The sequence below is a fragment of the Tamandua tetradactyla genome, chromosome 8 (genome assembly GCF_023851605.1).
Source record: "Tamandua tetradactyla isolate mTamTet1 chromosome 8, mTamTet1.pri, whole genome shotgun sequence".
Lineage (NCBI taxonomy): Eukaryota > Metazoa > Chordata > Mammalia > Pilosa > Myrmecophagidae > Tamandua > Tamandua tetradactyla.
The window spans coordinates 29,325,982-29,344,951 of record NC_135334.1 but is presented as its reverse complement, the minus strand read 5'-3'; the positions used below and the strand labels follow the sequence as shown (position 1 = coordinate 29,344,951).

At 43.9% G+C, this 18,970-nt stretch overlaps 5 protein-coding genes across 13 annotated transcripts in view; 3 read left to right on the top strand and 2 right to left on the bottom strand.

Moving 5' to 3' along the window:
* Window positions 1–1,741: 1,741 nt before the first annotated feature.
* Window positions 1,742–6,204, bottom strand: CRYAB (crystallin alpha B). Of its 3 annotated transcripts, none has more exons than XM_077112964.1 (4): window positions 6,126–6,204; window positions 4,538–4,937; window positions 3,327–3,449; window positions 1,742–2,090 (listed from the first exon to the last, which is right to left on the bottom strand). In XM_077112964.1, the coding sequence occupies exons 2-4, from the start codon at window positions 4,736–4,738 to the stop codon at window positions 1,887–1,889; spliced, it is 528 nt and encodes a 175-aa protein (XP_076969079.1). In that variant the 5' UTR covers window positions 4,739–4,937; window positions 6,126–6,204; the 3' UTR covers window positions 1,742–1,886. The 3 variants fall into 3 exon arrangements, with proteins under 3 accessions (XP_076969079.1, XP_076969080.1, XP_076969078.1); XM_077112965.1 differs by lacking the exon at window positions 6,126–6,204 and adding an exon at window positions 5,747–5,868; XM_077112963.1 differs by lacking the exon at window positions 6,126–6,204 and having other exon boundaries at window positions 4,538–5,005.
* On the top strand, window positions 5,120–8,235 carry HSPB2 (heat shock protein family B (small) member 2). Of its 3 annotated transcripts, none has more exons than XM_077112962.1 (3): window positions 5,120–5,376; window positions 5,772–5,916; window positions 6,411–8,235. In XM_077112962.1, the coding sequence occupies exons 2-3, from the start codon at window positions 5,823–5,825 to the stop codon at window positions 6,863–6,865; spliced, it is 549 nt and encodes a 182-aa protein (XP_076969077.1). In that variant the 5' UTR covers window positions 5,120–5,376; window positions 5,772–5,822; the 3' UTR covers window positions 6,866–8,235. The 3 variants fall into 3 exon arrangements, with proteins under 3 accessions (XP_076969077.1, XP_076969076.1, XP_076969075.1); XM_077112961.1 differs by having other exon boundaries at window positions 5,121–5,376; window positions 5,734–5,916; XM_077112960.1 differs by having other exon boundaries at window positions 5,121–5,376; window positions 5,706–5,916.
* A 2,028-nt stretch (window positions 8,236–10,263) lies between these two features.
* C8H11orf52 (chromosome 8 C11orf52 homolog) lies at window positions 10,264–17,770 on the top strand. Its single transcript, XM_077112959.1, has 4 exons — window positions 10,264–10,389; window positions 14,880–14,917; window positions 16,206–16,267; window positions 16,912–17,770. The coding sequence occupies exons 1-4, from the start codon at window positions 10,301–10,303 to the stop codon at window positions 17,146–17,148; spliced, it is 426 nt and encodes a 141-aa protein (XP_076969074.1). The 5' UTR covers window positions 10,264–10,300; the 3' UTR covers window positions 17,149–17,770.
* LOC143645049 (uncharacterized) lies at window positions 11,406–18,883 on the bottom strand. The gene is made up of 3 exons (XM_077114698.1): window positions 18,809–18,883; window positions 12,939–18,383; window positions 11,406–11,780 (listed from the first exon to the last, which is right to left on the bottom strand). The coding sequence occupies exons 1-2, from the start codon at window positions 18,881–18,883 to the stop codon at window positions 17,808–17,810; spliced, it is 651 nt and encodes a 216-aa protein (XP_076970813.1). The 3' UTR covers window positions 11,406–11,780; window positions 12,939–17,807.
* The window catches only part of DIXDC1 (DIX domain containing 1), an 88,164-nt gene continuing 87,232 nt past the window's right edge, over window positions 18,039–18,970 (top strand). The window contains exons 1-2 of one of the 5 annotated variants that reach the window (XM_077112947.1): window positions 18,039–18,138; window positions 18,832–18,931. In XM_077112947.1, the coding sequence (XP_076969062.1) occupies window positions 18,904–18,931 (28 nt within the window). In that variant the 5' untranslated portion in view covers window positions 18,039–18,138; window positions 18,832–18,903. Of the gene's footprint in view, window positions 18,149–18,219; window positions 18,377–18,831; window positions 18,932–18,970 lie in introns of those variants that run through there. The other 4 variants (XM_077112948.1, XM_077112946.1, XM_077112950.1 and 1 more) reach the window with 4 other exon arrangements.

The following is an 18,970-nucleotide window of genomic DNA, read 5'->3' as shown; positions in this document are numbered from 1 at the left end:
AGTGTGTTGCATTCTGGCAGCTAGCAAACTAGAACAAATAGTATGCTTGGGAGAGGTTGGGATGGGAACAATTATAATACGTATGTTAAAACAAATGTTTCCACAACTTAAAAAAGAAGAGAGAGAAACTAAAGAGATAGTGACACTTAAATGCAATACATGATATTGGATAGGATCTAGGGATGAAGGAGAAAATGCTCAAAAGGACGTTTTGGGAGATAAAAAATTGGAATATAGAAAGTATACTTTATATCAATACCAAATTTCTTGAACTTGATATATGCACTTAAGTGATTTATGTAAGTGAATATATCATTGTTTATAGGCAATGTACATGGAAGTGTTATGTGTGCAAGGAGGATGATGTGTGCAACTTGTTCTTAAGTGTTCAGAAGATGATAGACAGATAGATAAGCAAAATATTAAAACTGATGAACCTGGTTATCTAGAGGGGGCAGGGTTATGTCAAATTCATCAGCTACCACTGCTTGCTTCTAGACCTAAAGTCTGATATGTCCATTTCTCTGAAGTTTACTTTTATTTACTTAAATATTTTGCCCATATCATCATCATTTTTTCCTACTTAAAAAAAATGCTACCTAGAAAAGAAAACAAACAAAAAAAATTCTACCATTACAATGTGCTTGGAGCAGAGTGTTGTATCAAACTTGATACAAACCATTGCTCTAACTTGTTGAAATGTCTGTCCCCCATTTGTTCTTTAACCCACCACTTTCCCGGAGCTATATTTATGTATGAGTAGGTTTGGCTAAATCTAATGAACACTTCAGCTCACATACTATTTGACTTTTATATTCTGCATTTGATAATCCACTTAAGCACTCACCTTTTCCTTCTTGAAACTTCACGCCTTTATTTTCTATGACATTGTGCTAAACAAGTTTTTCTCCTGTCTTGCTGGGCACTTTCCAGTCTCTTATGTGCTCATTTTTCTCTACCAATCCCTTAATGTCTGTCTTTGTATTGTTGGCCTTATATAAGCTAGCTCTAGATTATATCCACTGCCCTAGCTTCTACTCCAGAGCACTGGATCTACACATTCAAACACCCATTGAAATGGTGGTGGTTTTTTTTTTTTTGGGGGGGGGGGGGGGCGGGTCTTAAGTAAATAATATAAACACTTATTGATGAATTATTAATTGTATTTTTTCTTGGTTAATTGGATATATCTCAGTCTTAGTTCATTAGGTGTTTGCTGGATAATTTAGAAGCCAGACCTAAGGCTTGTTAAGCAATAATCACCCAAGTCTTAGTTATTGCCCTTGGGAATCAACTAAAGGAATCAGTTGAAAAACATCAAATAAGGTTGGAGGTGCCATGTCTTTTCATCATCTCAAAGATGCAGGAATGTCTTTTATATACTGTTATCCAGAGTTCCTTCAGATTTGCTCAGGTTGTTGGAACTGAGGGTAAAATCAAAGAGGGAGGAGAGAGAGGAACCGACATTCCTTGAACTCTGCCAAGGGTTTTACCTATTTTTTCTCCTTAATTTATTCCTTACAACAACTTTGTACAAATAAGTCCCCATACTATAAATGGAAAACCTGAAGACCAGAAAGGTTAAATGACTTGCCTAAAAGTAACCATTAGTAAGTGGTACACCCAGTCATTCTGACTCTAAAATCCCTGGAGTCCCTTAAATCATAATGCAATGATTAAATTCACTTGCTGGTAATTGTACATTTATTTCTAAAATACCGAAAATTCAAACATGAGGCAGTTATCTGTTGCTGAATGATATTTTATTAGCTTAATAAATTGGGCCTGCCCTTAGCATTAATAAGCTTCATCTCTAGTCACAGGATTTTCATTCATTGGTGGGGAACCTTTCTTATTTAAAAAAAATTCAATTAGAGAAAGGGCATCTACTTCTTGGGGGCTGCAGTGACAGCGGGCTTCTCTTCACGGGTAATGGGAATGGTGCGCTCAGAGCCAGAGACTTGTTTCCTTGGTCCGTTCACAGTAAGGACTCCATCAGATGAAAGGGATGAAGTAATGGAGACAGGGTCCACATCAGCTGGAATCCGGTATTTCCTGTGGAACTCCCGGGAGATAAAACCATGCTCATCCTAATCCAAGGGAACAAGGAAGAGGCAGAGAAATAAGAACAGGAAAAACACCACTTGCCTGGAAACCAGACATCCTCATTCCCCTTAAGTTGAAGCAAATTTCATAGCAATGAGATGAGAGAAAGCTAAATAGTTGTTCATTTCAGATTTAGGGCTAAGATGAAGTTGCCTAGGTAGTCACTCCTACCAACAGCAGTCTGAGAAGTCTGAAACAGCCCCAAATTTCAGAGTTTGCCAAACTCTGAAGCAAGTAGTTTAGGGGCTAGGGGTTTTCCAAAGGTTTAAATCAATGTTTGCTAGACGTACAAGATTTGGAATCTCACACTGGCATTGAGGATCTGAGTCTCCAAGAAAGCCAAAAAATATCCTGACTCTTCAGGAGTATCTCAGAATGTTCCAGACCAATAGAGCTGCTGTTAAAAAAGTGACTCCATTCAAGGAGACCATGCCCCAAACTTAAATTGTATGATCAAAACTGAACTAGCCTGAAAACTTCTATCTGTTCTGTTTGAAGCGCAAATATCTGAGTTATCATTAATAGTGAGACACATAGTCATTTAAAAAAACTCTCCCAGAAAATGAGATGCTCTTCATTTTTCAGAATCCTGCAAAGAATACTTGGTCCTAACCCTTATACCCGCTAAATCTCAAGCATTTATCCAAACAGGCTCTCGATAAACTATTTCCACATGGGTTCTGAAATTTAAGCAAACCAAGTATTTCAGCATAAAGATGGGCCTAAAGAGAAATGGATTACTGAACATCTATACAAGGCATCAATCTCATATGCCTTCAGGTGCGTGAGATTAATGTAATTATGTAAAACAACCAAGTCTCTGACAAGCACTATGCCTAAATCAGTGGTTTTCAGCATTGATTGTACATTAGAATTATCGAGGGAGCTTTAACAAATATTAAAGGGTCTCACCTGTAAATATTCTGATTTAATTGGTATGGAATGCACCCAGGCATTAGGATTTTTGAAAATTCCCCTGGTGATTCTAATATGGCCAAGGTCGAGAGCCACTGGCTTAAATGAAAGTAAACAATCCATCTCATCCATTCAAGGCAGTCAAATCAAAACAAACAAGTTAGTCTTCTAGCTACTGACTTGTGACCCTGGTCTAGACCCTTACGGCTTCGGATTGGAATGTTGCCAGCCTCAGAGGTTGATGGCATTGCCTGGCATATAGTAGGCACTGAATGAATGAGCAGAAGAGAAAACAAGCTACATACCTGGCGCTCTTCATGTTTGCCATGCACCTCAATCACATCTCCCAGAACCTTGACTTTGAGTTCCTCTGGGGAGAAGTGCTTCACATCCAGGTTGACAGAGAACCTGTCCTTCTCCAGGCGCATCTAGAAATAGCAAAGTGGGGAGGGGATAATGGAAAAGATGGTAGAAAGACTGGTGCAGTCTCATCATTCTAAAGAATTGCTTTCTGTCCGGCTATTTTAACCGCCTCTTTTCTGCTAAAAATCCCTTTTTTAATAAATAAACATGGCTTTCTGGCTTAAGGAGTCACCACAGTGGTACTCAAAGCATACGACTTGGTCACTTGGTCATCAGGCTCAAACTTTATTTACCAGGACAAGGGAGAAGACAGAGCCACCCAGGGGAACACAATCAGTCACAAGAATGGCCTGCATGGTTTCAGCTGTCTCTCTGACCCCAATGCCTGGCCTTGTCATTTGTTTGTGAGACAAAGGCCCCTTTTTCTTGTTCATAAATCTGCCAAGTTTCCCACCCACTCAATCTGGAATGTTCTGCTGGTCTTGCTTGTCCTTCCAAAGCCCTTGCCCACTCAGCTCCTGTTCACTCACACTTGATTATTTTTAAACCAAGGTATTATCTGTGGCAGCTTTTGTCAACCCTATCTGTTCATCCTTCTCTGACCCTCCTAGGACAAGTGGGGGGCCTCTTCCTCATAAGGCTTGGACCTGGGCCAATGCCCTGCCTCAGCCCTTGAGAAGTCAGGAAAACCACAGAAGAGAGAATAAAATGGAAGAAAATAATAGCTGTTGTCTCCAGCTCCACCCAGTGGGCATGAAAAGCTCAAGACGAGGTAGGACTCTCTCCTAGTCAGGACAATGAGGTATTAGAAGAGGTCAGCAAAGGAGTCTGAAGGCAGCTCTCTCCTTTCACATCATTATGAACCAAGCCAGAGAAGAGACATCCTGCTTAGAAGTTAGGGGACAAAGGATGATTTTTATCATGCATAAAGATTGTGAAAGATTGTACACTAATAAATAGGATGCAGAAGAACATCATATAGAAACAGGTAACTGGGGGAGGGAGATGTTAGTAGCCTCATCTTTCTTTACTATTGGATACTTAGGATATAAATATAATCCAGTTTAAGCACAGAGGAGGAAGAGGAAAGTGGAGAAGTTTCCAGAATATTCTAGGAAGAACTCTCCTGTTCTGGCAGGGAGAGGGGACTCACCTCTGAGAGCCCAGTATCAATCCAGCTGGGTGCCCGCAGAAATGAGGGTGGCCGAAGGTAGAAGGGGCTCAGAGAAGTAGAAGTTGGAAAGAGATCTGATTCCAACAGGTGCTCTCCGAAGAACTGGTCGAAGAGGCGGCTGGGGGAGTGGAAAGGAAAAAAGGGGCGTCGGATCCAGGGATGGTGGATGGCGATGTCCATGGTGACTAGGTTGAGTGTGAAGACTCAGCTGGCTGGTCCGTTCCTTCAGCCTCAGCTACGGCCAGCCCCTTTATATACACAGTCTTGTGAAGCTTCTGGAATGGTGATGTCAGGGGTTTTATTATCCTAGCTCGCCACCCGTTCATGGAGACTTGTGATGGGGATTTGGCAGTGTGACACATAACCAATACTCACTGAGCTAAGAAAAGAGAAACACAAACAGGTCTGAGCTGGCCAGTGACTTGTCCTGGTCTTGTTTCACTGGCTTTCCTGTCCACACCTAACAGCAGCACCCCCACTCCCCACCCCTCATTCTGTTCTCTGGAGCTGGGACAGTGTCAAGAATGTCAGGCAGGCAGTGGTGTGCCCCTCCTCTCTCCTTTCCTCTCCAGTCTCACATGCCAGAGGCATTGGGCCAGCAACTATCTTGGGCCTGGGCAGGCACTGGAATCTTCCTAGGCTGAGCCCCAGGGACATTAACTCTTTGTGGGTCCCTGGAGAAGAGCAGTGATCACCAACATGCCCGTGCCAGGCATCTGCATGGTGCCCTGGGTTGCCCTGGTTTCGGGAGAAGACCCTAATACTAATCTGGGGAGGAAGACACCCACACCCAGCCCCGCACTGACACTACGGAAAAGGTAGAAAAGTTTCTTGCATCTTTCAACCTACAAGCCTCGTAAAACATTAAATCTAGGGGTGCTGTCTGAAGTACGGCGCACCGTGCCTGCGACTGGGGAGGAGAATGGGTAGTGTGGAAAACGTGCAGACTGTTGGCGAGGGTCTCAGCTACGCAGCAACTTGTCCTCCCCTCCCCCAGCCCACTCCTGAGCCAGGACCCCCAGCTGTCCTCTCAGGCACCCTGCGACAGCTAAAGGGTGTGCGGGGGGGAGGGGACTGGGGGTCCGGGAGGCACTAGTCACACACTCGTTGCTCCCACTCAGGGCCCCCCTTCCCGTCCCTCCCTCAGAGGCTCGGCACTATTTTGGGTGTTGTAGACCCCGCCCCCACCTCCGACCGAGCCTTGGCTCTTCAGACAGCTGGAGGGGCTGCACCTCCGACCAGCGCCGCCAACGCATCTGCAGCCATGTCGGGTCGCTCGGTGCCACATGCCCACCCGGCCACCGCCGAGTACGAATTTGCCAACCCGAGCCGCCTGAGTGAGCAGCGCTTCGGGGAAGGTATGGCACAGACGCCGCCCCCTTGCCTCCCACCCCCACCTACTGAAATTCTGGGCAGACCTCCCAACTTTACTGGCCTCCACCCCACTAAGGGCTTAACTGAACTCTTGGGGCGAGCCATCTTCCATCCCAGACTGCTCTACCCGCTCTCCCCCCACCCCCAGTAGGGCTCTTTCTCCTTCCTCCTGACCTCAGAAAAGACATGATACCTGCAACGCTGATATCTTCTCTTTGTCCCCCTTCTATCCACCGTGTCCTAGTTTGGTTTGCCCTCCCCACCCCTATCTCATTTATTTTGTCAGTCCCCTCTCTCTGGCTACTTCCTCTTCCTCCACCTACTCACTGTGTCCCTCTCCCTTCCTCTCCCTATTTAACTCCTCTTCTGGTCCTCCAGTCCCTCCTCATCTCCTAGTCTCCTCTCATTCACCCCCCATCCCCATCCCCACCTCTCCTCCCTCATTCTGACTCTTCTCTTCTCTCTCTGTGCCCCTCAGGCCTCCTGCCAGAAGAGATCCTGACGCCCACCCTCTACCATGGCTATTATGTCCGGCCACGGGCCAGCCGAGCTGGGGAGGGCAGCAGGGCAGGGGCCTCTGAGCTTAGGCTCAGTGAGGGCAAGTTCCAGGCATTTCTGGATGTGAGCCACTTTACCCCAGATGAGGTGACCGTGAGGACTGTGGACAACCTTCTGGAGGTGTCTGCCCGGCACCCCCAGCGCCTGGACCGCCACGGCTTCGTGTCACGAGAGTTCTGCCGCACCTATGTCCTGCCTGCTGATGTCGACCCCTGGCGGGTCCGGGCTGCTCTATCCCACGATGGCATCCTTAACCTGGAGGCACCTCGGGGTGGCAGACATTTGGACACGGAGGTCAATGAGGTCTACATCTCCCTGCTCCCTGCGCCTCCTGATCCAGAGGACGAGGAGGAGGCGGCCAGAGTGGAGTCCTGATTGCTGCAGACTCAGCACCTAGCAGATCCCTTTCTACCTCCTGTGGTGATAGGAACAGCTGCCCACAACCCCAGAGGTAGCAGCATCCTTGGGGGAAGGGATTGGTGCACTGTCCACAATGTATGGTGTGGTCCCTTGGGACATGTCATAGCCTTTGGCTTAGATCTGGGTGGAGCTGAATAAACCCAAATCTCAGGGCCTTGTCTGTGCTGCTCCCTATTGTGTAGCCTGAAGGATGGGATGGGCAGGGAGGGAGGAAGTTATAGCTAACTAGACATAAAGCTCTTCAGATAGATGTACCCAATACAACAGCACCCTGAGCTCACACTTGGATGCTGAGATCATAGCCGCAAGCTGGCACTGGCTCTAGATCAAATTCCTAGCCACAGTTTTCTCACAATGCAACAAAAGAGATTGTGATCCTGGGACCGAAAAAGGATATGCCATCCAAACAGCCCAGAGGGCACTGTCTGAGCTGGTGATTAGAGACACAAAAACTAGGGGTCTCCAGACTGTCTGGCCCTTTTTGGGCAGGGGTTAGGAAAACAGTGACTGGCTAGAGAGAGTTGCGGAAAGCCCTGGGATGAATACTTTGTTTTTCCATACTAAGATCTGTCTACTAAAAATGGCTTCTGATTCCGAGGGACTGCCAGTACATACACAGGGGCACAGACACACAGCCTCTACCATTTCACCAAATCCTAAGGTCTTCCCACTTTTTGCACAGAGGAGGCCCATAAGAGAAAGCCTTGGTCCCCAAACTTGGAACATTTCAAAAGAGAGGCAACACTGCATCATCCCATTCAATCCAAGTCAAAATGTAGGGAATCTAGAGCCATTACTGTGATAGTGGTGACTCCCAGGGAATATCTCCTTGGAGTCCTACAACTAAGGGTATTGGGTATTCAGGAAATCCTAAGGGTCTAACCCCTCAGTAATTCTCTGTAATGAAGAGAGCATACATGGATATGATTTGGGGAGTGTCTAGAAGAACTTTCCTTTACCAAACTCTGGTGGATACCTGAAATTCTTCCATTAAAGTGGTGGTTCTTAACCTCTGGGTTACAGACCCTTTTGAAAACCTGACAAAAATTGTAAATACATACCCTTTTCCCAGAAAAATACAGATACTCAAAATTTGACCTACAATTTGAATAGGTTCACAGAACTCTTGAGATCCATTCATGCGTTCATGAATATACTTACAGATATACTTCTCACTTGAGAAATTCAATGATTGATTAAAGGTTTGCCTCAGAGAAATAACTATTTATTGATTCTTTTTTTTAATTCATTCATTCAACAAATATTTACATTACCCCAAGTAATAAATACACTATGTGAGTTATACGTTGCAAATATGAATTATTTTAAAATACGGTCTTTTATCGTCTATTCTCAGGAATCTTAACATCTAGTTGAGAAGAAAAACAATTTTAAAAAAGGTCCTTAGTCAAACTTCAACCAGAACAGTTTTGCATTGATCTTATAATTGGGGTGTTTACATGTTCCTTATTTAAAAGAATCCTTAGCTGGGAAAATTTTGAAAACCCGATTTAGTCCATTTGAATTCTTTTCAGTTTTCAGTCAGCTTCTGCTGGGACATTTTGAGTGATAGAGAATGTAGACCTTTATAAAGCGACCCACTTTATTTGGGGGGACATATCTATTACAAATTCTTCCCTCTGTTGAATTTCAGTAGTTTCTGCCCATTTGTTCCGGTTATTTCGAGAATATAAATACTATCCTTCTTTTATTTGAAAGTTCTTCAGATATTTAAAGATAACCATCTTTAATGTCCTCCTAATGTTTCCCTTTTCCCAGATAAATATACCTAGAATCCTATCTAATGGCAAATTCCATATCAGTTACTGCCAAAGACAGCCTTCCCTGACAAACTGTCTTTTGATGACTTGAAATTCAACTTGAAATTCAGCATCTAGATCTAAAATTATTCCAGTCATGGACTGACTGATACAGAATTCAGTGGAATAATCAATGCACTTTTTTAGTATCTCTAGACTTCTATTCATGCTGGTTAAGGTGTATCAGATGTTTTGACTACCACAACATAGTATTAGCTCCTTTGGAGTTTCTGGTCATCTAAAATACCTTAGATGCTTTCTTTTATATTACAGAGGATGTGGCTGGAAAGGAAACAGATTGAGAAGGGCTTCTGAGTGCCAGGCTAAGAAGTTTGAACTTTTTCCTGTAGAAACCATTAATGGCTTCTGACCTAGGTGGCAACAGGATGAAAAGAATACAGTTAATGGCAGAGTACACAATAGAGTACACAATAGGGGAGATAAGAGGCTAGTGATCCAGGCACAAGATAATAAAATAAGATGCTTTCCATCTGACAATAAGCTGAGAACAAAAAGTAATAATAATACCTAAGATTTCCTGAGATCTAGAGCTTTATACACATCATCTCATTTAATCTTCACTAGTATCCTATAAGGTTGTCACTTTTAGAGGAGAATATGGATAGGAATTGAGTTCAGACTATGCCCTGTGTAGAGTGTAATGCTGAGTCCTCATCATCCATAAGGGGCACACAAATAACCGGGCGTCTAAAGAAGATACCAAAGATGGGGGTGCGAGCACTGGAAATAAGCCTTGGGCGTTTCAAAAATTCTAGAGTCCATGTTTTCTGCAGAGGAATTTGCATGACGGCATCCTCACTGCTGGTAAGTGTGGAGGGAGTTCAATTTTGGATCCTTTGAAGGAGAAGCTGGGTTGGGGGTTAGGTGGAGATTCTGTAGTTCTATACTGGGGATGGGGAAGTGAGCAGTTAAGAAGTGCTGAGGCCAATCCCATCAGAATCACATGATCTTAGACCAAAAAAGGGATTAAATAACGAGTTCAGCTCTTCATTTCATAGTCCTAGGAACCTAAACCTTGAAAGTTTAGATAATATGCTCACATTAATTCTGACAGCCAGGAAGAATATAAAAGGAATCCATTTCCCTAAATTCAAGGTGGTAAGCCACTCCCGTATTCAAACCCAGATTCTGGACAGGAATAATAAGATACCGGCACCAATTACCTTGACAGAGAAACTCAATTAAACCTGGGTGGTGCTAGGGAAACCTAAGGTAAGATTTAAAGACAGTGAAATGTAGTAGAGAAGTATTTCCAAAGGAAACTCGGAGCCCCTTTCTATCCCAGGTTTCTTTTCCTTGAAGCTTGATGCTCAAAGTCTATGGCATCACCAAAGAAGCTCCAAATCCCTAAAGTGGGATAACTCTCACCTGAAGCTGGGTTTGGGTTGCCCCACCCTTTGGTTGGGAACCGAGCCACCTGGGAATCCTTCCAGCAGGTGGCTTCCGAAGTCCAACCTGCTAGGTTGAAATCTGACACCCTCCACCCCCACCGCCCACCCCTCCCCCCACCCCCGGAGCTGCCACTGAAAGCTAGACCGGGAACCAGGAAATGCAAAAGCCTCTATATTGTAGGAAAACAGCTGGGCTCCTTCCGAGACAGCGCACCATGGGAAACCAGATCTGCTGTGGGGGAAGATGGTGAGTAGGGGTTAAGAATGGAGGGTAACATCTCTGATGATGGACACAGAGGTCCCAAACTGAGGAAAATACCACCCCCTTCATTACATGCATGAGCAAGAAAGAGCCGGGGGCTGGTTCTCTGTCACCTTTCTCTGCCTGGCACCTCCTGGTTCCAGCACACAGGCACTATGTTCACTCCTTTCAGGAGAGCTTAGAAAACATAATAATAGTAATAATAGCAGCATTTAAAAGTTTACTAAGTGCCAGACACTTTACAACAACTCTAAAAGGTAAATGGTCATATCCCACCCCTTCATTTTATAGCTGAGAAGCTGAGGCTTAAAGAAATAACTTGCCCAAGATCACGTGGCTTGTTAAGTGAACCCAGATTCCAACCCAAGCTTGTCTGACTGTAGAGTCCAGATTTTTAACCACTACATAGTACTGCTTCTCAGATCAAGCAAATCAACTTTGGAGAAATGTTCATTAAAAAGGGCAGAAGTGGGTGGCCCATGGTGGCTCAGCAGGTAGACTTCTTGCCTGCCATGCTGGAGACCCGGGTTCAGTTCCCGGTGCCTGCCCAGGCCAGGAAAAAAAAAAAGGGCAGAAGTGGAAAGGAGGATGTCTATTGAATAGCTGAATATATCTTTAACACTTATTTGTTATGTGACCTTAGGCAAGCCTTTTAATTTCTGTTTCCTCATCTGTAAAATTGTTCATAAATAATATTTATTTTGAAGAGCAAGGGATATAGTGTATGTGAAAACGTCATAATAAATTGTGTTGATATTGTTCTTTCCCAGAATTGTCATCACTATAAACTCCTGGGCCTGGTCTTATCTGTCCACTGCCTTCTTAGCTATATCATTTGATATTTATTTATAAATAAAGCACCACCATATTTAGAGAGACAGGTGAGCTACGCTGGAAAAGCACATAGGGTTTGGAGTCAATACACTGGATTCAAGCCCTGTTTCTACTACTCATTGATTTATTAAAAAGATACTTATTGAACATCCACCATGTACGAGGCACAGTACTAGATGCAAAAAACATAGTAATGAAAGGAAATTTGGTTCGTGCCTTCTTGAGTAAGACACTAAAGTTCTAGGGAGTTGTGTTGGCCTGTCTGTAAAATGGGAACAATAATATGAGTTTTCTAGAATATTAATAAGATTGAAAAAACAAAAGGAGCACTCTTCAACTATAAGATATTGCACAGAAATAGGACATCTAGACACATAAAAAGACTTCTAAAGAAGTGGATGTAACAGCTTCTTTCACTTCTCATCTTTCCAAGTCTTCATATTCTTCATTATTGGTCAGTTCTTCCTCGGATGGCAATAGTCATCAATGGTAGTTGTAGGAGTCAGCTTTTAACTGATGCTCATTATATGCCAGGTGCCATGCTAAAATATTTTACCTTTATTATTATATTTAATACTTTAAAAGAATCCCATGAGGTTTAAATTCTGTTATCATCCTAATTTTATTAGTGAGAAAACAGAGACTTAGAGAGGTTAAAAACTGGCTGAAGGTGACACAGCTAACCTGACATTGACAGTCTAACTCCAGAGCCCATGACAGAACGAGCACACCAGACATTACAAACGAAACCTTTTTTTCTTGAAATATTCTTAGGATTGTCATGATGATGAATATGCAACTATGTGATGATATTGTGAATTACTGATTATACATGTAGAACGGAATGATTATATTAAGCATGTTTTTGTTCTTTTGTTGTTAAATTTTTTTTAATAAATAAATTAAAGAAAAAAAAAGAGCCACCTTGGAAGCTGAAAAAAAATATTAGGATTGGATAAAAGTTCCTCATGATCTCATTAAACCTCCAGAGATTTAATATTTTAACAATCCAGAGGTTTTTCATTTTAACATATTCTTTGTTTTGTTATTGTTGTTTTTTTCCTGATTACAAAAGTAATACACAGTGGGTGCCAGGGTATCTCGCCTGCCATGCGGGAGACCTGGGTTCAATTCCCGGCCCATTCGCGTCCCAAAACAAACAAAGAAACCAACAAAAACCAACCAACAAACAAAAAATTCAACAAATGGTGGTGCAATAACAGGATACTCATGCAGAAAAAGAATGAAATGTGACCCCACCACACACCATACAAAAAAAATAAAGTAATACACATTCACTGTAGTAAATTTGTCAAATACCAGAGTAGGAAATAAGAAGCAAACGTGAATATAAGCAACTAGAGATGACAGCCAGGAACATTTTAATAGCTTTACATACAATCCTTCTAAAATGCATATATATACAGTTTTTATTCCAAAACATACCTTATCTTTTTTTTTTTAACTTAATTAGGAGTAAATTTTTACATGCTGTTAGGTGTTGTTAAAAGAAATAAAACAAAATAGAGTTTCTATGGCTAAGAGACCTAAAATGTGTCAGGGGGGTCATTCTGGAGATTACTCTTTTGCAGGTCCCAGCCGATATCATAAACTGCCAAAGTATGCAAAGCCTTAAGCAACAACCTTTCTAAAAATCCTAAGCACATCTGGACCATAAAATAAACTATAATTTATCTCACCTGATGGACAATTAGGATACCTCAAATATCCAGCAACTGCAAACAACTTGTCTAGTCTTCTTTTCCTTTAAAAACCTTTGCCTGGAAATGCCAAGATGGACATGATTTAGGTTGCTACCTTCATCTGCGCTTCCTAAATTGCAATTCTAAGACCGTAAATAAATGCCTTTGCTGCCTGGCAGCTTAATTTGTTATTTTTTGATTGACAGTGTTCTTCAACATCTTTTTAAAGAGGCTACAGAGCATTCCATTGATTGGATATGCCATTCATTTAACCAATTCCCAAATGTTGGACATTTAGGATATTTCCAATTGTTTGTGTTTATAAATATTGCTAATATGAGCATCCATATTTACATAAGTCTGATTATTTCTTAGGATATGGAACGGTTACATCAAACGGTACACACATTTATTTTTAAGGTTTTAAAAAATAGTTGTTGGGCGGGCCACGGTGGCTCAGCAGGTAAGAATGCTTGCCTGCCATGCCCGAGGACCCGGGTTCGATTCCTGGTGCCTGCCCATGTTAAAAAAAAAAAAATAGTTGTTGCCAACTGCATTCTAGAAAGATTGCTCTAATGTTTATTCCTTCTACCGCTGTTGGAGAGTGTCCATTTAGTTTTCTTAATTCTGAGTGAAAAAATCCCACCTTCTGTGAATCTAACTGAAATGCTTCCTTTGGGTTGTGTCCATGAACTATGCAATATCCAACCAGGAAATAGACTCTGTTCACTATAATCAAGTAGCCCAAGCCTACGTATTTTAGATTTAATACTCTCTTTACCCATTTAAATAGAAATCTGTTGGAAGACAGTGACAAAGGGCAAAGAATTAGAGGCTAGGATAAGGTTATGACCAAGCAGCAGTGAGAGAAAGCATGAGCTGAAATGGCAGAAGAGGGAAGTGAAAGATACAGAAATACTTTCAAAACTTCTTCTGAATAATCACCTATAGAGTCTGGATGGAAACTCCGCTCTCAACTCAGCAAGTTGAATTGAAAATAAAAATCAAACCCAAACACAAATGTCTGTCAAACTAGTAAAATCATCATGATTTTGAAGTCTCCCTCTCTCCCTTCTTTTTTATTAGCAAAGGAAGGAAATGTTCCTAGGAGACAAATAGTGCTGGCTCTGGTGAAAACTGGAAATATACTAGTAAGAAAAAGCAGGCAGAGTAAGTCTGAAACTATTTAGCCTATTTCCCCAGACCAATGTTATTTCTCTGGACATCAAACACTTGACAATCACATAGACACACAGGCTCCATCTGGGACCCCTGGGGCCCTGAATGAATATAAGAGGTCTGTCCTGCAGCATGAGCTGAGTCACTTACCAAATTTAGCATTCCTTGTGCTGTGGGCAAAGTTCCCAAAAGGACATTAAAGGTTAAACATCTCTCACTTTCTCTGTTAATTAAAAACAAGAACAGAAAGCAGGGAGCAAGGTTTGAGGGGACCCAAACTTGTTAACCCTGGTGGTAGCAGCTTCTAATAAATCCCAGAATGGAAACCCCGGCTTGGCAGAGACCAAAAAAAAAACCCAACATGGAAGCAGCAGCAAGAGGGTCTCTGAATCCAGAAATATGCCATTATTTGGCAGGTTTCCCTTGTCCTCTGCTGGAATTAGTCTGTTAGACAATCCAAGAATAGCCCTCAGCCCAGCCACATCCCTGGCATATAGCAGCTGGTTGTTTGAAGCTGTATTTGGGGTTTGGTTATATCAGTTGTACCAGTCCACCTTCCAGAACCATCCATTTGGGAGAGGTATGCTACTTTTGATAAATGCTGTGGGGCTGAACGTGGCTCAGGGTAAATCTTTGTTAAAGGGAGGTGGAGGGGGCGGGCCAGTCCAGAATTTTAAAGAGACAGCAGAGCAAATGATGAAGGAGGGAAGATGGAGGCCAGAGCTTTTGCACATGTTTGATCTGTTTTTCCTGTCACAGGAGCTTTACGTCAACTTTCCAGAGGAAAAAGAAAACAGGTAATAGCATGTGTGTGGGGATGGCAGGATGGCTGTGTTTCTCGGCTCTGGAAAAACTGAAAATCAAGTGTGAGATAGATGCAAATAAGTAATCATAGTACCATCTACTAGTGCTGTAATAAACATAAACTCATGCTATGGGAGAAAGGGAGAAGACACCAATGTTGAAGAAATAATAGCAACTTCACAAGGAAGCACAGAGGGCGGTGGTGGTATTTTAGGCAGGGGAATTAGCCCATGCCAAAAAGAGAGAGAGAAGAGACTGGCTTGATTGAAAATGGCAGCTTATTTGGAGTAGCTGAGCATTTACCATGCTGCATTGTAATAGTCTTTTAACTTCTCGGCTTCCCGTAGGAGATTATAAGCTCCCTGAGACAGGGGAACATCTTACTCATCTTTCTATATTCAGAACATGGCACAAAGCCTGTCATGTAACAAGCTCTCAACATATATTTGTTGAACTATATTAGGGGCTGGTGAGATATGAGGATGAGACACACTAGGATGAGTTTGTGAAAAGGACCAGACTGCAAACCCTTCTAAGGAGTTTAGATATTATCCTTAGGCAATGGGGAGCCATTTTAGGCTTTGAGGCCCAAGAGCAACCCAATGAGATTTGTATGAAAACAAAAATAACTCCGATTGCAGTGTAGGAATGGTAGGAGTAGAAAGGGGTGAAAATGGAGATAGGGGGCATGAGTTAGAAGATTACTGTTTTAGTTTGCCAAAGCTGCCAGAATGCAACATACCAGAGATGGATTGGCTTTTAATAAGGAGATTCGTTTAGTTAAAAACTTACAGTTCTTCAGAGGTAAGGCAGCTAACTCTTATCTGAGGCTCTTTGTTACACGGAAGCCACACGGCAACGTCTGTTGTCCTTCTCTCCTGGCTTCTGGGTTCCAACGGCTTTCCCAGGGGCAATTTCTTTCTGCATCTCCAAACATCTGGGCTGAGCTGCGAGTGTTGAGATGAGGTAATGCTGAGCTGCTGAGCTCTCTTCTGACCTCTCTCTTTTAAGCCTCCAACTAATTAAATTAAACCTCACTCATTGTGGAAGGCACTTCCCTTAGCCAACAGCAAAGGTAATCAGCCATAGATGAATTCCACATACTGATGACTTAAGTTCACAGAACAACCGGGCACCATCGCCTGGCCAAGTAGTTAGGTTTCCTAAACCTAACTGGTTTCCTAAACGTAACTACCATAATAATTTAATAGAGCTATGAAGAGGACAACTCAGGGGAGATGGGTAAAATAGAATACATTTAAGTTGGTTTCTTCCCTCCAGGGAACCAAGCAAGACAGACATTGAAGCAGCAGCAACAACTGCAGCAATGGAATGGCACAAAGGTAATGACAGTCCTCTGTCCCTTCTCCTGGGCTGCTAGGACATGGGATCCCAATCTGAGGTTTCTTGCCCTGGGACAGATGCATCTCAGTCATCTATAGAACTTGTAGCTTCTACCCAGCTCTCTCCATTCCCCAAAGGGGAAAAGTGAAGGGATGTCAGTCTTACTGGCCCTGTATTGGAGATGAGGGGTGTATGAGTTTCCTGTGGTGCTGTAACAAATTACCACAAACTGGGTGCTTAAAGCAGCAGAAATTTATTCTTTTACCATACTGGAGGCTGAAAGTCTGAAATCAAGGTGTCGGCAGGGTGTTGCTCCCTCTGAAGGCTCTAGAGGAGTATACTTCCTTCTTCTTCTGGCTTCTCGTGGCCCAAAGCATTTCTTGACTTGTGACAGAAAAACTCCAACCACTGCCTCCATCTTCTCCCAATACTGTAAGTCTGTGTCAAAATTTCCTTCCTTTTATCAGGACCCTAATCCAGTAAGACCTCAACTTAACCAGTTATATCTGCAAAGACCCTATTTCCAAGTAAAGTCACATTCTGAGCTTCTGGAAGTATGTGAATTTGGGGAGACACGATTCAACCTCTGATGAGGGGTAAAACCAACTCAAGATTCTTCCTTAACGCTGGTCATTCCTCACAGGGCCCTGAAACACCAGGCCATACCTATGAGCGAGAGTTTCAGCATCCCAAGTCTCAAGAGGGGAGCCCAGGTCTCTGGTCAGAAGAGAACAGCTTACATTATGCCGACATCCAAGTGTTCAGCCATACCCAACCACGCTCTGCCTGGGAGTCAGAAGACACCACCGTTGAGTATGCAACTCTTCGCTTCCCTCAGGCCATGCCTCACTATGACAGCAAGAAGGGGACCCTTGTGTGAGCCTTGGAGAGCACCACTACTTCTGTGGGGAGAATCTACTCTGAGGAACTGGGTGGCAGCCTAGAGATGTGTGCCACCTTTTAAGCTTTAAGAGCTCCTGGAATTGTGAGGCTCTCCAATCTTGCTCTCTCCCTTAGGCGTAGCTCTTATTTGCCAGTATTGGCTTGGAGTTATTTTTGGTTACCTAATGTTCCACATAAGGAAGTGGGGCTAGGTTGAGTGTACCGGAAAATAGGTCTTTGACACCAACTCCTGCTCTCAAGAAAAGTGCAGAAAGGTTACCTCATAAGCACTTTGGGCTGATCTTGTTGGACTTGATTTAATGGTATCTCTTTTATACACCTTCAACTTCAAAGCTGAGGAACAGGTGCTCTGGAAAAACATTCTGAGTTTGTGAAGTCGGCCCCCAGTTTGGCTTGGGCAGAATCCTCAGGGGCAGGGTTAACACCTAACCAGGCAAATGGAGACAGGGCTGAGGTCTGGAGCAAGGGATTCCGACAGTCAGCTACAAAGACTTCATGTCATGGATACTGACAGCACAGTGGGGCCCGGAAACTCCCCTTGGCTAGACGGTTGACTCAGGGGTGCGGAGCGGCTGGATCAATAAATCGCTTAAAGAACACGCCTGGTGTTTTTTCTGGGGCGGGGTTTTGAGGGCTCTATTCAAGTTCAGCGAGAGGAAAGCCCAGCCTAGAGGCGGCATGGAAGTCCATCCCGCGGAAGAGGCCATCACGCCCCACTTTCAGGCCGCACAGGAGGCCGAGCTGGTGGAGTTCCGGCGAATGGAGATTAAGCTCCCACTGGCGGGAGGCGGTGCTCCCTGGGCAGGGTCTCGGCGGTCGCCAGGCGGGACTCGCGAGGGCCGCAGAGAACAGAGTCAAGGCCGTTGGGAGGCGGGGTCCAGGCCGGTAGCGGGCGGGGCCAGGACCTGCAGGAGGCGGGGCCATCTCGGGCCGGCAGAAGGCGGGGTACCGACGCACAGGAGGCGAGGTCAGGCCTGGTAGGGGCCGGCTTGGACTGGCGGGAGGCGGGGCTCGGTCTGGCCAGCGGAAGGTGGGGTTCGGGCCGGCAGGGGGCGAGGCCAGGGCTCGCAGGAGGCGGGTCGAGCCGCGGCCGGCCTCCGCGTCACCATGGCAGCGGGAACGCGGCGACGCTGTATTCTGAGGAGGCCGAGCCCAGAAGGGCCTCGTACCCAAGGGCCGAACCAGACGGACCAGTGACTTAAGCGGTAGGTGCTGAAAGGTGGTGGATAACAAGGAAGTAAAAAAGAAACTCTAACCCCCTCCACAGGTTAAGCGTCCAGAACCGTACTGGAGATAAGCGGAGAGGACAAGGGTAGAATAGAGGAAGTTTCCAGGTCCCAACCCCTTCTGAGCCTTTACAAATTCTTAGTGTGTAGTTTTTGATTGAGAGTTTCAGAGATTAGAACAGAGTGGTAACGCACTTCCCTTTCTCAATCTGTACACCATGCTCCCTAAAAACCACTACCCCTCGGGGGTGTCTGGGAGGGAAGATTCCATTAAGATGGGTAGAAAGTACCGAAAATAGAATCACAGCGAAAAAAAAAATAGTTTACCTCATAGAATGATTATGAGATTTTAAATGCAATTTTAGTTAAATTAAATGTTGGCTATCACCATCATCATCATCATCTCTATACTCCCAACCTGTTTTCGAGTTCAGAACTAGTGCAGCTGGATTCAAAAGAGATGACCTGAAGCACTGCTTCCACCATCGTTGGCAGAGCAACTCCTCATGCCTGTTTTCTATGTATTAACTGAAGGTAATAAAATTAACCCTGATTGTCTCTAAAGGTTATTTA